Source organism: Chiloscyllium plagiosum, chromosome 26 (genome assembly GCF_004010195.1).
Source record: "Chiloscyllium plagiosum isolate BGI_BamShark_2017 chromosome 26, ASM401019v2, whole genome shotgun sequence".
NCBI lineage: Eukaryota > Metazoa > Chordata > Chondrichthyes > Orectolobiformes > Hemiscylliidae > Chiloscyllium > Chiloscyllium plagiosum.
In genome coordinates this window covers 19,152,996-19,171,620 of record NC_057735.1, presented here as the reverse complement: position 1 = coordinate 19,171,620, position 18,625 = coordinate 19,152,996, and the positions used below count along the sequence as shown (strand labels likewise).

General features: G+C 40.2%; 1 protein-coding gene across 2 annotated transcripts in view; it reads right to left on the bottom strand.

Moving 5' to 3' along the window:
• Positions 1-5,959: 5,959 nt before the first annotated feature.
• LOC122563178 (complement decay-accelerating factor-like) overlaps positions 5,960-18,625 on the bottom strand; it is a 44,880-nt gene continuing 32,214 nt past the window's right edge. Inside the window, exons 6-8 of one of the 2 annotated variants that reach the window (XM_043716693.1) lie at positions 10,903-11,049; positions 8,905-8,971; positions 5,960-6,288 (exon numbers count right to left, since the gene is read on the bottom strand). In XM_043716693.1, the coding sequence (XP_043572628.1) occupies positions 6,267-6,288; positions 8,905-8,971; positions 10,903-11,049 (236 nt within the window). In that variant the 3' untranslated portion in view covers positions 5,960-6,266. The remainder of the gene's footprint in view (positions 6,289-8,904; positions 8,972-10,902; positions 11,050-18,625) is intronic. The other variant, XM_043716694.1, reaches the window with a different exon arrangement.

Genomic DNA, 18,625 nt, shown 5'->3' with positions numbered 1-18,625 from the left:
CAGACGCAGACCCCCAACACTATCCCCATAACCGCACATTTACCATAGCCAATCCACCTAACCTGCACTGTATATGCAATCTACCATGGCCAATCCACCTAACCTGTACATCTTCAAACTGTGAGAAGAAACTCAGCAGACACGGAGAACGTGCAAATTCCGTACTGTGATGATACTGCTCCTTTGATAAGATTATGTTGTCCTTGGCTCCTTTTCAGAGAGCTTGTAAAAGACACAGAATCCAAAAGGTCTAAGTTTGAAGAGTTTTTCGGGCCAGTTTGATTATAGCTAACAGATACTGTCTCAAGCAGATCGGGACGAAATTTGAAAGCAGCACCATTTAAACTAAATTATATATGGGGTGGGGAGTGTTGAGTTGAATTGCATAGAAAATTATGGAAAAAGTTAAAGGTGAGGAAGGTTCAAGAGAAGTTATTAGAGTTTCCACAACAGTAAGAGGAGAGGGAAAGGGTCAGGAATCTAACTTCAGGCACTGGAGATAAGGGACTTAGGGCTTTGCTACTAATTTTTCAAATGACACAAAGATGGGGAAAGGACAAGTAGTGTTGAGGATGTGGGAAGCTGCAAAAGGATTTGGACAGTCTACGAGTGAGGGTAAATAAGTGGCAAATGTAATACCCAACAATTTCAGCATCATACCTTACACAAGCTTCTTCCCAAATCCAAAGGTGAGCAGGTTAAGTGGATTGGTCATGGTAAATTGCACATAAGGTGCAGGTTATGTGTATTAGAGAACCCAGACATCCATAGAGAAAATATGACTTGATTAACAGCTAATACTCTGTGATCTATCCTCATCAACTGCACAATGTTTATTTACATAAGACAAAGAGCTTTCTTCCTCTCGGAGAATGTTGTGAAACATGAAAGGGTTCAGAAAAGATTTACAAGGATGTTACCAGGGTTGGAGGATTTGAGTAATGGGGGAGGCTGAAGAGGCTTGGTGGGGCTATTTTCTCTGGAGAGTCAGAGGCGGAGGGATGATAGAGGTTTATAAAATCATGAGGGGCTTGGACAAGGTCTTTTCCCTGGAGTGGTCGAGTCCAGGAACTAGAGAGCATAGTTATAGGCTGAGAGGGGAAAGATATAAAAGGGACCTAAGGGGCAACTTTTTCACACAGAGGGTGGTACGTGTATGAATGAGCTGCCAGAGGAAGTGGTGGAGGCTGGCACAATTACATTTAAAAGGCATCTGGATGGGTATATGAATAGGAAGGGTTTAGAGGGATATGGGCCAAGTGCCGGCAAATGGGACTAGATTGGGTTGGGATATCTAGTTGGCATGGATGGGTTGGTCAAAAGGGTCTGTTTCTGTGCTGTACATCTCTATGACTCTATAATGTTTGTAATTTCTGCTATTGATATTTTCAAGGGTCAGGATGATTGAATTTTTAAGGGCTATAGCACAAAGACATTTCTTTTAAAAAGGGGTTATTAATGAATGACCTTTCAAGAAAAAAACATTTTCATATAATGTTTTGATAATTCAGGGTTCACGGGTTCTGTATTGAGTATATTGTGGATAATAGGCATATACTTGTCATAACCTGGAATGGAGGATACAAGGGGCTGGGGCGGGGGGGGGGGGCGGTTGTTGGAGGGACAGAGCTAGACACAGAGGCTACATGATTGAGAATGTTTGAAGTTAGCTTCAGAGAATGGTTCACAATTCACAATTAAAAAGGTGACCCAACTCTAAGAGAATTGCAGGAGACTAGGAAATGCCTATCTCCACAATGAAGCTGAGCAGTTCAGGACTGCGCAATGTGGGCTTATCATTCACACCAGCTTACATCCTTAAACCGCACTGATCAAAATTGGAATCTGGCAGGAATCTCAGCATCAGGGACCACATTCCATTTTTAGACCACAATGATGTCTTCGATAGTCCAGCCCATGGTAGAAACACAGAAGCTTTAATTTACTTCAGATCTCTTTATTTTCACAAGATTGACAGTCAGACATGAGAAATCACATCAGAGAAAGTATAACTTATTTTAAGTTAATGAAAATGTCTATAGGTTTTGCATCCTGTCTACATCTGTGAAAACATTACCTATTGAATCAAGTACTTCTTTTGTTATTCTTGGAGCCGAACCAAGCGTTTATTATGTGGCATCTTCCAACAGTATTGAACGAAGCAGTTTGAACTGGTGACCAGACATCTAGAGGATTCAGAGTTGACATGGTGAGGGTATGGAGGGAGCATAGGGGATTTGAGAATAGGAACACGATACAAGAGAGTAATGGTTACAGATTTTTAACATACCTGTCAAAAGATTCCCAACCTCTCATTTGATTCCTGACCCTGTGGAAATGGCAAGCAGTGGGAATTGTCATGGAAATTAAAATTTGGTGCCATACATATCTTTCCACATTGGCCTTCTTAATTCAGGTTCCCTTTGAGTTGAGAGTTAAAACTTTAGCCTATTGATTCTCAAAGTGTCACAAAATTGACAAGAAATTTTGCGCTTTTCCAGCAATACATTTTCAGCTCTGATCTCCAGCATCTGCAGTCCTCACTTTCTCCTCAAAGAAATTTTGGGAGACAGAGAGAGAATAGGCCATAACAATATTAGTGCCTTTCCATTTTTTTTAAAAGCTTAGGGCTGGGTATCATTATAAGCAGGATAACCGCCAGATCTGGGAATGAGAAAACCCAGTGGATCAGCACCTATCAGACATCAAGCGGTCATTCAACTAGCATTTTCAATGAGTCACATCTGAGGCAGTGATGTCCCACAACATCTGAAGTTGACATCAATCAGAGACTGGCAGACACAATGAACATCAGCAATTCTGTACAACTGCCCAGAAGTATGGCAACTGCAAGCAAGGGAAGTGTCCTTTCGGGAATTATGGATTGGGAGATCATGAGGCGAGGGTTTCAGGGAGGGAAGGGCTAGGAAAGTTGAACGCAAGATCTGGGATGTTGCTTTCAGCGGACAAACACCAACCAAACTCCCATGTGTCCCTAATTATCCCAGATTGGGGCAGAGAGAGAGACACTTAAACCTGACAGGCAGACTGGTTTATTTAATTAGATGATTCCACTTTCTTCATCTTTTGAGAATACAGTTAACTCGGTAGTAATGGGATGAACTCATTCAATGACCATTTATGGGTCTGGTTGGGAGGGCTGATCTTGGGCCTTCTCACCAAGAACAGTATGTCTGAGATAGAATAAAGCAGGTGGGCATCATCCCCATGCCAACGTGTCTAACTACCCTTCACATCACATGACCCACTACATCACAGGAGCGGAATGTTCCAGCCTCTATCCTACAGCCAGCAGCTAGTCTGCTCCTTCACTGTGTTTCTATGGAATTGTACTTTTTTTTTCTCATGAAATAGCAAACATCCACTCTGTTGGCCATTAGAATATTTCCAAAATAGCCTCTGAGTACACAGAATGGACTGGGATTTCCAGCATATTTCCAAATAGTTGGAGTTAAGAAATAATGAAACAAGGATGTACGAATAGGGTTATATTAATGCTCTGTTTTAATCCTATCTTGGCAAATTGTCAAACTGGTTTCATTAATTATGGAATTTGTGGTTCCACACAGATTGAAAAAGATAGCTGGTTTCCTAACCTCCTTTCTGGAATGGAACTCACTCGTTCTATTTGTTTGGTCTGCACTATGGATAGTCATGAAGATGAATTGATCAACACCAGCTCTGAGAAACAAACTGGTCCTGAGCCAGCAGCAGACTTTTTATGCATATCCAATCATCTTTCTATTAAAGTCCACAGAATGATGGTTCAGCCTCATTTGAGAGACTCATTTTCTAGTCTCACAGTGGCTTACACTTGGTTGTAAATTTTAAAAACTTTGGCAATATATTCCAGGTCAATGGAAAATCTAAACTGCGCAGTGAAAAATCAACTGAAGATAGGCCTGTTTCATGCTACTGTCATTGTCCAATTTAATTTATTTATTGTCCACTGTTTGATAGGCCAACTAAGGATAAATTTGCTGGTTTCCCTCACACTAGAACTACAAATTGATTGTTTCCTTTTCCATGATCTCAACAAAGAAAACAGGAAGTTGGCTGCAATATTTCTGGTCTGGGTCAATTAAAAGACAACAGTGGATGCATCATCGGTTCTAATAATTAAAAGTACTTTTTTACAACAGCAAAATGATTACGATTTAAAAGTTTATTTTTACATTGAAGTGTAACCATAGCATTAGAAAGAATCAACTGTCTACATATACATTTAATGATATAATTGACATATTACCCTATTGTTCTTAAATTAATTAGCTATTTATTATAAAAATAAGAAGCTCTAGAGAAATTCAGCAGGTCTGGCTGTATCTGTGGAGAGAAAAACCGAGTTAGCATTGAAACCGATAAGACTATTCTTCCAAACTCTCCCTCTTTTTATTAAAACTGGGAAACCGGACAATAGTGGTGCATTCTACTCCAAAAAAATTATTTTTACGGTAGTATAATTCATTCACAGGGACTAGTACCTCTGAATACACACTATTAACAATCACGACAATGTAAATGATCAGTGAAACAAACTCATATTTCCAAATTACAGAAACATTGCACATTGCCATCTTTGTTCCATATTTACATAAAACAAGTGTAAAAAAAAATTCATTCACTCATTGAAGTACCTGCACGTTAAAATAACGTGTCTCTCTATGGTGTTTTTCTTCATTTTCTGGATCCTGTCTGTCACCTACTGGCATTAAGACTGGTGTTATATTTGATGTGCTAATCTAAGAGGAGCCCAGTGTGTTTGAATCACTGTTTTCTCTCTCCATGCACAAAAGCTTTAATGATGTGAAAATGCTGAAAAAAGACCAGCAGGGCAGGCAACATCCAGATTTGTATGATAATAAACATCAGTATGACAGATAATTTGATTATAATTGTCCCTAATGTGCATTGTAAAGCAATACAGAACATTTTTACCAAATTTCTTTGCTCAAGTATTTTCAAAGGTTTACACATTTTTTATATAAGTTTTAATATCTTCAAAGTCCTGAACTTGTTCCATACTTTGATACATTTTTCTTTAAAGAGAGAATCACTTACAAATCCAGATTGCCAGTGATCCTTCCCTGATTTTTGTAAATGCTCAAACAGTTTGTCACAATAAAAAACACTCCAGGCAAAATAAGGCTGTGCCTTATATCACAAACTTTGGGGGAAGTCATCTCAGTCCCTTTATCTATAGGCAGGCCCATTCTTGGTGTCAATACAACACAATTTTGCTAAATTGCAAAAGGGGGCAGGTGTTTTCATCATAGTTTATCAGAGTTAACAGTGTAAGTTTCTTATAATCATTCCCATTAAAAAAATCATATTCAAGAAATTGTAAACATTTTATGTTTTTTATACATGGTCCAAAGTTCTAGAAGTAGCAGTAATATCACACAGCATTCTGATTCCTTTCTGTTATCTTGGAGCACTCTACAAACTTGATCCATTGAACCAAAAGAGCTGGACTGTACCCAATCCTCCACAATGTCATAGCCAAAATTAATGTAAAATGACTACAGTTCTAATTTCTAATATGATGATTCTGTGACTTTAAGAGTCATATGTTCTGGTTAGGTTCTGGTGTTTTTCCAAGAGAGGCAGAGGTGCTGAGCAATCTACACAGTGCCACTAGAGTAAACAGTTTGTGAGGCCTTAGGGTTTTTTTTTAAGTTGCAATAATAGAACAAGCCTGAATGGTGGGGTGAAGCTCTCAAAAGAACCAAAATTTTAATTTCTATATTTGTTTCAGTGACAGGAGTTGTTGCTGGGCTCGCTGCAGTGTTTAGAAGCTGCAGTACATCTCTCCCTGCTACACTTTGAGTTTCCTCTTGATGCCTTTCCTCTTGGGCTGCTAGAATTGCATGTGAGACCATCTGTTTTATTGACTTTACTTTTGCCAAAGGTGTGTTTATGAGATGTTACTTTATTAGATCTGTTACTTTTTAGTACTAAAATAATTGATTATTCTATAACTTTTTCCAATAGAGTTAAGTTATTCCAAATTCATCTTATTTTTGCTGTATTTTAACTGTGGTGTATGAATAAAATATGCTTTCCATTGGTAGTTTGACCAATTGAATTGCATCTAGAATACAATTTCTGGCACTTGCCTTTAAAGTAAGAAAATATTAGGGTCTAGGCTATCTTCTTAATATATTTTGAGGGATTCTGCACTGGTCCACAACATTCATGAGTTTAACTGTTGTTAATTCCATATCCTTGTCATGTTCTAGGAATTAGCTCCCTGTTTTATAGGACCTAGGTAGAAAGGAAGAAATGTTAAACCACAGAAAGGCAATATATGATTAACTAGTAAATGTTTTTAAAAATCTACAAAGATTTAATACAATAAAAGGCACAGCAAAAACAGTATAAAAGGAACCAGTACAATATTGATGCCACACAGTATTGTATCCGAGTGTGCAGCTAACACTCCTGTATAGGTTAGCTATAGACCACTTACACAGGCAAGCAAAGACACTTTAGCAAGTGCATATGTACAAAATACCAGTGGTATGGCATCAAGACCATTATGGAACCAGTACAGAAAGATTCCACTGTACACACGTATGTTAATTCTCAAAAATACTGAGCCAATGAAGCTTCCAAATTATTTAACTTTCAGTTGATAGTGTCTGTCAAAGAGCTGGACAGGAACTATATACAGATGGCTTCTCTGTATGTCTGATTACCTCAACTGTGGAACATTTGCCTCTGCTGTCAACTTTCATAGAACATAGAATAGTACAGCACAGTACAGGCCTTTCAGCCCTCAAAGTTGTGCCAGTCCTTTAGCCTGTTCTAAGATCAGACTAACAGACATACCTTTCATTGCACTATCTTCCATGTGCCTATCCTAAATGTACCTAATGTATCTGACTCTACTACCATCGCTGGCAGTGCATTCCATGCACCCACCACTCTCTGTGTAAAGAACCTACTTCTGACATCTCCCCTCAATCTTCCTCCACTTAGTTTAAAAATAGGCCCCCTTGTGATAGTCATTTTTGCCATGGGAAAAGGTCTCTAGCTATCCACTCTATCTATACCTGTCAAACTCTTGTACACCTCTACCAAGTTACCTCTCATCCTTCTTCGCTCCAATGAGAAAAGCCCTAGCTCCCTCAACCTTTCTTCATAAATCATGCCCTTCAGTCCAGGCAGCATCCTGGTAAATCTCCTTTGTACCCTCTCTAAAACTTACACATACTTCCTAAAATAAGTTGACCAGAACTGAACAGAATACTCCAAGTGTGGTCTAACCAGGTGTGGTCTATAGAGATGCAGTATAACCTTGCGGCTCTTAACCTCAATCCCGCTGCTAATGAGAGCCAAGACACCATAAGCCTTCTTAATAACCCTATCAACTTGGGTGGCAACTCTGAGGGATCTACGGACATGAACCCCAAGAACCCTTTGTTCCTCTACATTGTCAAGAATTCTGCCTTTAACCCTGTATTCTACATTCAAATTTGACCTTCCAAAGTGAATGACTTCATACTTTTCCAGGTTGAGCTCCATCTGCCACTCATTAGCCCAGTTCTGAATCCTGTCAATGTCCTGCTGCAATCCCCAACAGCCTTCCACACTACCCACACCATCCTTCGTGTCATTGGCAAACCCACTTTTACACTTCTTTATCAAAGTCATTTATGAAAATCACAAAGAGTAGAGGTCCCAGAACCGATCCCTGCAGGAGATCACTGGTCACCGAGCTCCAGGCTGAATACTTCCCATCTACCACCACCCTCTGTCTTCTATGGGCCAGCGAATTCTGTATCCAGACAGCAAGATTTCCCTGTATCCGATGCCTCTTTACTTTCTGAATGTGCTTACCATGGGGAACCTTTTTAAATGCCTTGCTAAATCCATATACACCACATCCACTGCTGTACCTTCAGCAATGTGTTTTGTCATATTCTCAAAGAATTCAATAAGGTTTGTGAGGCATTACCTGCCCTTCACAAAGCCATGCTGACTATCTCTAATCAAACTATGTTTTTTCAAGTAATCATAAACCCTGTGCCTCCGAATCATCTCTAATATATTGTCTACGACTGATGTAAGACTGACTGGTCTTGCAATGCAAATTAATATAATGCGTAAAAAATGTACATCACTGAAAAAAAAGCATCATATTGTTTTTTCTCAATTTAGTATGTAAAAGGAAAGAGTTGAGCAAGTAATAAGGTCAGGAATATGGGGCAAAGATTTAAATCGATAGTTGAGACTAAACTTTTGATGTTGGAATTTGTAAAGGAGCACTTTGGGATTAATGAGATTATATTTTTACTATATGTTTAAAATTCTTTGAATTTGTGATATTAGTAGATATCAAGATTTTCCTGTTATATCTTGTTGTTTTGGTGAATAAACTTTTTTTGTTCAAACAAAAACTGCAAAATTGCCTGTTTGCATTTCAGTCAGAGACTATTCTGTGAGATCTCATTAAAGCCAGAAAAAAAAGGATCTATTGTCAGGTTTCAATTGGGATCAAAGCATAGGCATTTATTGTACCAATCATAATTTCATGCTATCCAAAGCATTTTCTTCCCATTAAAGTTGTTTTGAAGAATAGTCACTTTTCTGTGGTAGGAAACATGGCATTTAATTTGCAGACAACAAACTCCCATAACAATGATGTCCTGATAATCATTTTTTCAAGAATATTTGACTGGGGGCTAAATATTGACCAAGACCCAAGGACAACTAGTCGGTACCATAATACTTTCTACGTATGCAGCAGTTCTGGGATATTCAATTATTCGTCAATTTCTGTTGCTGGCTATTCCACCCCAATTTATGGAGATATTTGAGCTTACATCGGAATTGCAAAACCAATACAAGGTTAGAATAAATAAGTTCAATACTCACCCAGACTTCCTTTTTTCACTAATAAACCAGATTATTGCTGCAGCAAAAATGATACCCAATCCTGAAACTAACAAAGGAAAAGAGACTTGGTGTATTCTGCACAAACCTACAGGCTATATTGAACCTGTCTCTACATCCTATTGAAATCAGTGAATTGTAACAACAAGAGTGTGAACAGAATATGCCCATGCCTAGTAAGTGAGTTAGGTTAAAATCAGTATTTTAATCTTAGTTTCATAATGAAAAGAAGATATATTTCCAGTCCCTGAAAGTCTCTTAAAAAGTAAAATACTTTTTAAAGCAAAATTTTTATTTAACAGTCTTGAAAGACAGGAATGCATCTTAGAATTGTTCACATTAGTGAGAACACAGTGAAAGGGTAAGCTGAACACCACAGTTGAGAATCATAGGTATATTGAAATGGAGGTTTTGGGCAGGCTAGCAATCTAGGGAATTGGAGGGAGTTCTAAAGGACAGAGAAAGCAGCCACCACAGATAGGGCAAGAAATAGAGAGAAGATAAGCTTATGGAGAAATTGAGGTGCAAAGCTTAACGTAATGTCAACAGTGAAATTATGCCATAGTGAGATTCACATAAGTCATGACAGAGTGGTGTGATGGAGGGTTGCTTTTCAGACTGGAGGCCCACGATTAGTTGTGTGCCACAAGGATCAGTGCCGAGTCCACTGCTTTTTTTCATTTATATAAACTATCTGATGTGAACATAGGAGGAACAATTAGTAAGTTTGCAGATGATATGGTGGTGTCATGGACAGCCAAGAAGGTTACCTTAGAGTACAATGGGATCTTAATCAGACGGGCTGGTGGGCTAAGGAATGGCAGATGGAGTTTACTTTTGATAAATATGTGGTGCTGCATTTTGGAAAGGCAAATCAGAGCAGGACTTATACACTTAATGGTAAGATCCTGGAGAGTGTTGCTGAACAAAGAGACCTTGGAGTGCAGGTTCATAGTTCCTTGAAAGTACGTCGCAAGTCGGCAGGATAGTGAAGGTGGCATTTGGTATGCTTGTCTTTATTAGTCAGTGCACTGAGTATAGGAGTTGGGAGGTCATCTCGCAGCTCGACAGGACATTGGTTTGGCCACTTTTTGAATACTGCATTGAATTCTGATCTCCCTACTATAGGAATATTGTTGCAAAACTTGAAAGGTTTCAGAAAAGATTTACAAAGATGTTTCTAGGATTTGAGGGTTTGAGCAATAGAGAGAGGCTGAATACGCGGAGTCTATTTTCCCTTGAGCATCGGAGGCTGAGGGATGACATTATAGAGGTTTATAAAATCATGAGGGGCATGGATAGGGTGAATAGCCAAGGTATTTTTCCCAGGGTAACACAGTCCAAAACTAGAGAGCCTACATTGAAGGTGAGAGGGATAAGATCTAAAAGGCACCTAAGGGGCAGCCTTTTCACACACAGCTTCTCCAATCAATGTAGGGGCAGCATGGTGGCTGCCTCACAGCATCAGGGACCCAACGTTCAATTCCAGCCTCGGGCAACTGTCTTTGTGGAGTTTGCACATTCTCCCTGTGTCTGTGTGTGTGTTTCCTCCAGGTGCTCCGGTTTCCTCACACAGTCCAAAGATGTACATGCCAGGTGAATTGGCCATGCTAAATTGCCTGAGTGTGAGGTACATTAGTCAGGGGTAAACATGGGGAATGGGTCTGGGTGGGTCACTTTTCAGAGGGTCAGTTTGGACTTGTTGGGCTGAAGGGCCTGTTTCCATAATGTAGGCAATCTAATCTAATCACTCTACGTGACTGAAGTTTGCATTCTTGTCACCATTCTAATAAATTATCTCTGCAAGACTAAAACACACTTCCTAAAATGTGGTGCCAGCAATGGACAATCTGACAGTAGAGCACCAAAAGAAGTAGAATATAAATAATTTGTACTTAAAGAGATAATTACTGAAAAAAAACTCATAAATTTATCATATTTTCTTTGCTCCAGTTCATTCTGCATGAAGTAGAAACTCACAGGTAAGAGCTGCTGGAAGTATTAGTCTCTTTTCAAAGTTGTCTGAAGGAATTTGTGGTTTGCTTGGAGACGTTGTTTCGATTATTATTGCGTTCACACTTGTGTTCATAGAATGATTGCTTTGATTTTGCTCATATGTAGTAGTATCTGAAGTGGAACAGTCCAAAAAAAGTTATGAAAAATAATTTATTCTTTCGCTTTGTCTGCCCTCCTCAATCCTCCAAAAGATGTTGACTCATTGTTACACTCAGCTTCACAATAACCGGAAATGGTTTTATATCTTACTCTTCTATTTGCTTTTGAGGAACTGTATTTATTGCACATTACTCCATGTTATCTTACATCTGAGACAAGGCTAACCATCACCCATGCAGCAAAGGCCTGGGGTGGCCAGTAAGACAGGCCAGATAAGAATGGTGAGTTCTTTTCTACAAAGGAGCAAATCAAAAACAGGTCTATAAATCTGAACTAGTTATTAAATTAACTAAATAATAAATAGTCAGTAAATAACATAATACTGATTTGTTTAAACAGACCGGCTTTTAAGCAATAATGAACAAGTGAAGATGATGACTAGGATAATTCCAATAAAATTATCAAATAATATTGTCACGACCATCAGGCATTTCAGCATGGTCATCAGTTAACATCATGCATTTAGCTTCCTTTTAGTTTGTTTGAGAGTTCCAATTCAAAAATGATCAGCAGGACATCTTTAGTTTTAAAGGAAGCTCAAAGGTCAATATATTACATGATTATTACTAAATGTTACTAAGTAAAAACAGGATAAGGTTGTCAAATAAAATACATATGCAAAGATTATAAGTAGATATAGATAAAAGATAACTTCCTTGTTTTATTTTCTTAACATTCTCATGGCATGTATGTGTCACTCAACATTTGTTGCCCATTGCTAATTGCACTTGAACTGAGTGGTTTGCTAGGCCATTTCAGAAGGCTGTTAAGAGTGAACCACATTGTTGTGGATCTGGACAAACCAGATAAGAATGAAAGCTTTCTTTCACTTAAGGACATAAATGATTAGTTTTTTTAAAAATAATAGCAGTCAATGATAGTCTCATGGTCATCATCTGAGGTGCTTTATTTCATTTCTGGACTTTATGAGTTTAATTTAAATTTCACCAGCTGCCATGGCTAGATTTGAACCCAGGTCCTAAGCCATTAGCCTGGACCTCTGGAATTCTATCTCAATGACATTGCGATGAAATCACCATTTCTTCCCAAAAATGAAGGGTATTGTAAGCTTGACTTTTAAACAGAATTCAACCAATGCAGCGTTTGTACTTACATAGCTGGAGGCTGGTTTTACAGGTGGTCTCAGTTGGTAAAACAGACAGAGATTTAGGAGAGAGAGGAAGTTTCTTGTTCGTCACTAATTCTGTGACTATGGTACTTGCAGATTGCTTGGATTCTTAATATAGAATTGTATGTGATTTATAAATGTTTTCTGTTTTAAGTTGAGAATTCATAGGAGATCTTCCAGGAGATTTCTGTTATAAAATGGTGTCTTGCAGTATCTTATACTGATCACCCTTGAGATGGCTGTTATGTTAACTTCCATTGTCTAATGAAGCAAAGCTAATTGATGCTGCAATTCCAAGTGGGTGTTTGCAGTGTCCAGAAGAAGTTGCCAGAAGAGCATTGAATTCATAGTGTTGTCTGTGGGTTAACAATGAATTATAATTGATATAAAAAAAAACTCTCATTGTTGAATGAACTAGACCAGTCATGTGACGTTTGGGAATGATCTTGTGAATTGTGTCAATTTTTAAAGAAGTTAAATGAGCCTTTTTGATATGATAGGTGATATTACAATTGACAGTCATGATAATACTTTCATAAAGAACTAAAACTATTTCAGAGAAAGAAAGATATTTCCCTCTTCAGGCCCAATGATTGTCAAATCCAACTCATAAACAAGGACGAGAATTGAATATTACTTTGCATATTGATGTTATGAAGAACCAGAGTATATTATTGTTATTTTTGATTATTTGAGTTTGAAAGCAGAGATAGGTTGATTTCATTTTTTCAGTTCTGGAAAGGTCTGACTTTCTTTTAAAAAAAAAAAGCATGCCGTTTTGAACAGACCATAAGCAACGAGTAAGAGTGCCAACATCCATTTTACATTTGGGGCACATTGAGGACAGTCCTGTCTTAAATTTCGCAAGCTGTTCTGGTGCCAAATGAGCCCTGTAGAGTACTTTCAGTTGCAGAGCCTGGGTCCTGTTACAAATCAAAATCTTCCTTATGTTCTCTGAAATATCCTGCCACACTTCTGATGAGATTTCCACCCCCAATTCTTGAGTCCAGATCTCAATCTCCTTCGAAACCTTACTTCCTAACAAGTGATAGAGGATGCTGACCGAGAGAGCAGCCGTAGACCAGAGCACTCTCCTTTCTATTTCCTACTTATAGGGACTAACCATCAATGTAGTCTTTTTTTTGTATAAAATCCTCAACCTGAAAATAACGAAAGAGGTCTCTCCTAAGTAGCTCAAATTTCTGACTCAGCTGTTCGAAAGACATCATGACCTCCCCATCAAATAAATCTCCCAAACAGGATACTCCTCTCGGCTTCCAGAACTTAAAGCCAGAGTCCAAAGTTCATCGACCCCGGCTGGAATCGCAACATTCCTACTATGGGAGTGAAAGGGGAAGTTTTTTGTCAGTTGCCCTCACCATGCCACATCATTCTCCATGCTTTAACTGTGTTAAGGACAATCAAGTTTCTACAATGGTCCATAACGGTTCTCATCTTGTCATTAAACAACAAATTGCTGAGAGAGCATTTTGCCTGGGAGGCCTTAATGTCCAACCAGATTGATCACGAGTTCTGGCAGGCCCAGTCAGCCATATAGGATAATGAGGAACTCAATTGGTATTTCTTACTGTCCGAGAAATCCAAACCTCCCTTCTCCTGCAGGAGCTGCAATTTATCCAGCTTAATAAGAGGCTGCCTATGACACCATAAAAGATCTGAGCCAACTGTAAAACCTCTGTAGTGCTTACCTTGGTAGCCTCAAAGGGTACATTCCCATGTGATATTATAAGCGAGGAAGAACATTCATTTTAATCAGAGTTATTCCACCGAACCAGGATGTTGGAAGATCCTCCCAGCGCCAAAGGTTCTGCCTTATCTTCTCTAACAACTGCACAAAATTAGCTCTAATTAATTGATCAAAGACCAGGGTGATAAAAATGTCTAAATACAGGAAACCTCCCTGTGACCACATGAAAGGGAAACGGGTTCCATCCCCAAAATCAGATATAATAGTAAGGCCTCCCCACAGGCATGGCTTCCAACTTCATAAAATTAACTGTTTAAGAAGGACGGTAAGGACAAGCCAGGGAACTATAGACCAGTGAGACCGGTGAGCCTGACCTCGGTGGGTAAGTTGTTGGAGGGAATCATGAGGGACAGGATGTACATGTATTTGGAAAGGCAAGGACTGATCAGCGATAGTCAACATGGCTTCATGCGTGGGAAATTATGTCTCACAAACTTGATTGAGTTTTTTGAAGAAGTACCAAAGAGGATTGATGAGGGCGGAGCGGTAGATATGATCTATATGGACTTCAGTAAGGCATTCGACAAGGTTGCTCATGGGAGACTGATTAGCAAGGTTCGATCACATGGAATACAGGGAGACCTAGCCATTTGGATACAGAACTGGCTCAAAGGTAGAAGACAGAGGGTGGTGATGGAGGGTTGTTTTTCAGACTGGAGGCCTGTGACCAGTGGAGTGCCACAAGGATCGGTGCTGGGTCCTCTCCTTTTTGTCATTTACATAAGTGATTTGGATGTGAGCATAAGAGGTACAGTTAGTAAGTTTGAAGATGACACCAAAATTGGAGGTGCAGTGGACAGCGAAGAGGGTTACCTCAGATTACAACAGGATCTGGACTAGATGGGCCAATGGGCTGAGAAGTGGCAGATGGAGTTTAATTCAGATAAATGTGAGGTACTGCATTTTGGGAAAGCAAATCTTAGCATGAATTAATGGTAAGGTCCTAGGGAGTGTTGCTGAACAAAGAGACCTTGGAGTGCAGGTTCATAGCTGCAAGTGGAGTCGTAGGTAGATAGGATAGTGAAGAAGGCATTTGGTATGCTTTCCTTTATTGGTCAGAGTACTGAGTATAGGATTTGGGAGGTGATGTTGCAGCTGTACAGGACATTGGTTAGGCCAATGTTGGAATATTGCATGCAATTCTGGTCTCCTTCCTATCAAAACTTGAAAGAGTTCAGAAAAGATTTACAAGGATGTTGCCAGGGTTGGATTTTTTGAGCGAAAGGGAGAGGCTGAACAAGCTGGGGTTTTTTTCCTGGAGCATCGGAGGCTGAGGGGTGACTTTATAGATGTTTACAAAATTATGATGGGCATGGATAGGATAAATAGACAAAGTCTTTTCCCTGGGGTCGGGGAGTCCAGAACTAGAGGGCATAGGTTTAGGGTGAGAGGGGAAAGATATAAAAGAGACCTAAGGGGCAACTCTTTCACGCAGAGGGTGGTACATGTATGGAATGAGCTGCCAGAGGAAGTGGTGGAGGCTGGTACAACTGCAACTTTTAAGAGGCATTTGGATGGGTATATGAATAGGAAGGGTTTGGAGGGATATGGGCCGGGTGCTGGCAGGTGGGACTAGATTGGGTTGGGATATCTGGTCGGCATGGACGGGTTGGATCGATGGGTCTGTTCCATGCTGTATGTCTCTATGGCTCTATGACCGGTACAGCTTAAGAGTAAAACTTCCTAAATGCGCAATAATCCTTTGGCATTGCAAGTGAGAGTACCAGCACTCTCTCTGATGGATGTGATAGATTGGGGGGTATTCTTCTTTCCGGCCAAGTATGTTAGATATCTACATGGTTTATCACCATATTCAAATAACCTATGCTTCACAAAAAAGATTTCACTCTTTGCTGATTGGGTGAGTGCAGCATTCAAAGTAGCCCTAAGGGCTGTAATCTGCTGCAATTTGGTTACAGACGGTCTGTCAAAGTATGCTAGCTCAGCTGCCTTCAGGTGACTTTTGAGCAAATGTTGCTGATCTCCCCGCTGCTGTTTCCGGGTCGCAGAGTAAGAAATAATCAAACCCTTGGCAGTCTTCCAGAACACATTATTGGCCGGACCCAAATTAATGTCCCAAAAAATTTTAAATTCCCATGGAAAATACTCTAGAAACTTGCTCTCTTTCAGGAGGAAAGGGTCCACCTGCCAGTGCAGGGAGCCCATCCCGCTACCACCGGCCTTGACCTCCATATACACTGCCACATGATCGGAAACGGCTATGTTCCCTACTCTGCAAGATAGCACCAAATTCAAAAAGGTCAATGGGACAAAAAACATGTCAGTTCTGGTATAGCACTTATGTGGATTAGAAAAAAAAAGGTGAAATCCCCTACCTTCGGGGTGAAGCTATCTCCACACGTTCACCAACCCCAGTTCCCTGTTCAGGTCCACTAACTGCCTGGATTACAGGGACATACCTGCAAGACCCCTAGGCCTGTCCACTTCAGGGTCAATAATACGATTAAAGTCTCCTGTAGTTGTGTGACGCACCTAAGGGCCATCAACCTGGAGAGCGTATTTTAAAAATTTAAGGGTGTCCCGGGGAGAAGTATACATTCAATATCCCATATTCCTCTCCATGTATTAAAGCTTTAAGAATTATAAATCACCCATATTCATTCTTAATTTGACCTAGCATTTGAAATGGGAGATTCTTCCAGATGAGAATAGCAAATCCTCTACTTTTTGAATGAAAGGATGAGAAATACACCCAGCCGAACCCTCCCTGTTACAACCATGCTCCTTATCAGTTAAATGTGTTTCTTGTAGCAAGGCTACATTGACCCTCTCTTTTCTAAGGCTTGACAGTATCTTTTTTCTGTTAATTGTTGAATGACTCCCCTTAACATTCCAGGTGCACCATTTAAATGAATGGCGAGCCATAATCATCTGAGACAATCCGTAACTCCCACCCCAGGAGGAAGAATCCCACTCATAATGGCACCGAGTGAAAACAATAAACAGTTCATATAAATTTAAAAATATAACTTCCAAAACTACCAAATCAAAACTTCTAACAGCTACTTCTACAACATACCAACATATAAGACAAATGAAAGGAGATTCTCCCCCTTGCCCACGGGGGTGTGGGGAAGGAGGCACTGATACCGCCCATTAACCCCTCCATGACTCCTTCTAGCTGAAGCCATGCCCCTGCCCCAGACAACACAATGTAAGATAAAAAAACACATCTTATAACAAGAAAGTTAAAAGTGGGCACTCAACCCATCCCCTCCATACTGTAATCCTAGGCACTCCTGGTAGAACAAAAATATATATCCACTTCCCACTTCCTCCAACCCCTGCCCCCACCCACCCCACACCAAAAAAGAACAAAAGGAAATGATAAGCCAAAAAAAGGGCAATAAAGGATGATGGGAAGGGAGAGAGAAGGGAGAAGAGAAAGAAAAAGAAAAAACAAATTATGACCATGACATACGTCAAAAATAAGACGCCCCCCCCCCATGACAACCAGGTAAGCACCAGGCAGATTACAGGGAAAAAGCAAAATAAACATAATTGTCCATATCATTCAAGCCACTCTATCTATTTTAAAGCATCCAAAAAGTCCATTGCCTTTTCTGATGAGTCAAAATTGAACATGTACCCTCCGTGATTGAAACATAATATTGCCAGATAGCTTACAGAATACTGGATATTCAAGTCGCTTGCCTTTTTACCTCATCGAAGTCTTTCCTCTTACGAATCACGACTGAAGAAGAGTCTTGGAAGAGCATAATTTGTGATCCTTTGTATATCAGAGCCTGTGAATCCTTCCCCAGTTCTCTGGAGGCTTCCAGCATCATTTGTTTATCTCTATAGTGCTGGAGTTGCACTAGGACCAGGCGGGGGTGCTGGTCTGATCCGGTGGGCCTGCTTGACGTGTACCCGGCCTACCTCGACTTCCAGCCACAGAAACCGCGGGAGCCATTGCTCCAAGAAGCTGATGAGCTGGCCTTCATCCTCCCATTCAGGAAACCCCACCAGACGGATGTTCTTCTGACGACCTTGATTTTCGACCTGCTCATCCAAGGCCCATACCTGCCATTCCAAGGCCTGGACCTGACCTGCAGAGGATTCCGCCGCAGTTTCGGAAGTCACGGCCCGTTGCTCCACCACCCCAACACATTGCCTGAGACACTGGATCCCCTGGTCATGCTTCTGCAGCATGGCCGAGATCGGTTCAAGCCTGGCCTAGGTCTCCTCCATCAATAAATCAAACTTCTCTCAGAGTTTCACAAACTACGAGATTAGAGACTCCTCCACAGGTAAGTCCCCTGGGGTGATTGCGGAGACCGATGCTGTGGCCACGGGTGTGTCCATTGATGAGGGGGCGGGAGCGGTCCCTGCTTGTTACGATCCTTGTGTTCCCTTCCATTTGGTCATTTTCCTAATAATTTTAAACTGACACTGGACAATTCTAGGAGTCAAAAAATAATTATTACTATCACATTCGGTAATAAAGGGAAGGGTAAGTGCCCCACTTTATCTGGGTTCAGGTGCAGAGCTCAGCAGGGCACACCTCCTGGGTCGCTGCCATCTTGAATCCACCATTATTTTATGTTTTTACTTAGATGTTCTTCTGTTAAAAGTTTATCAGCAGCCTCACATGAATACATTCAGTGGCC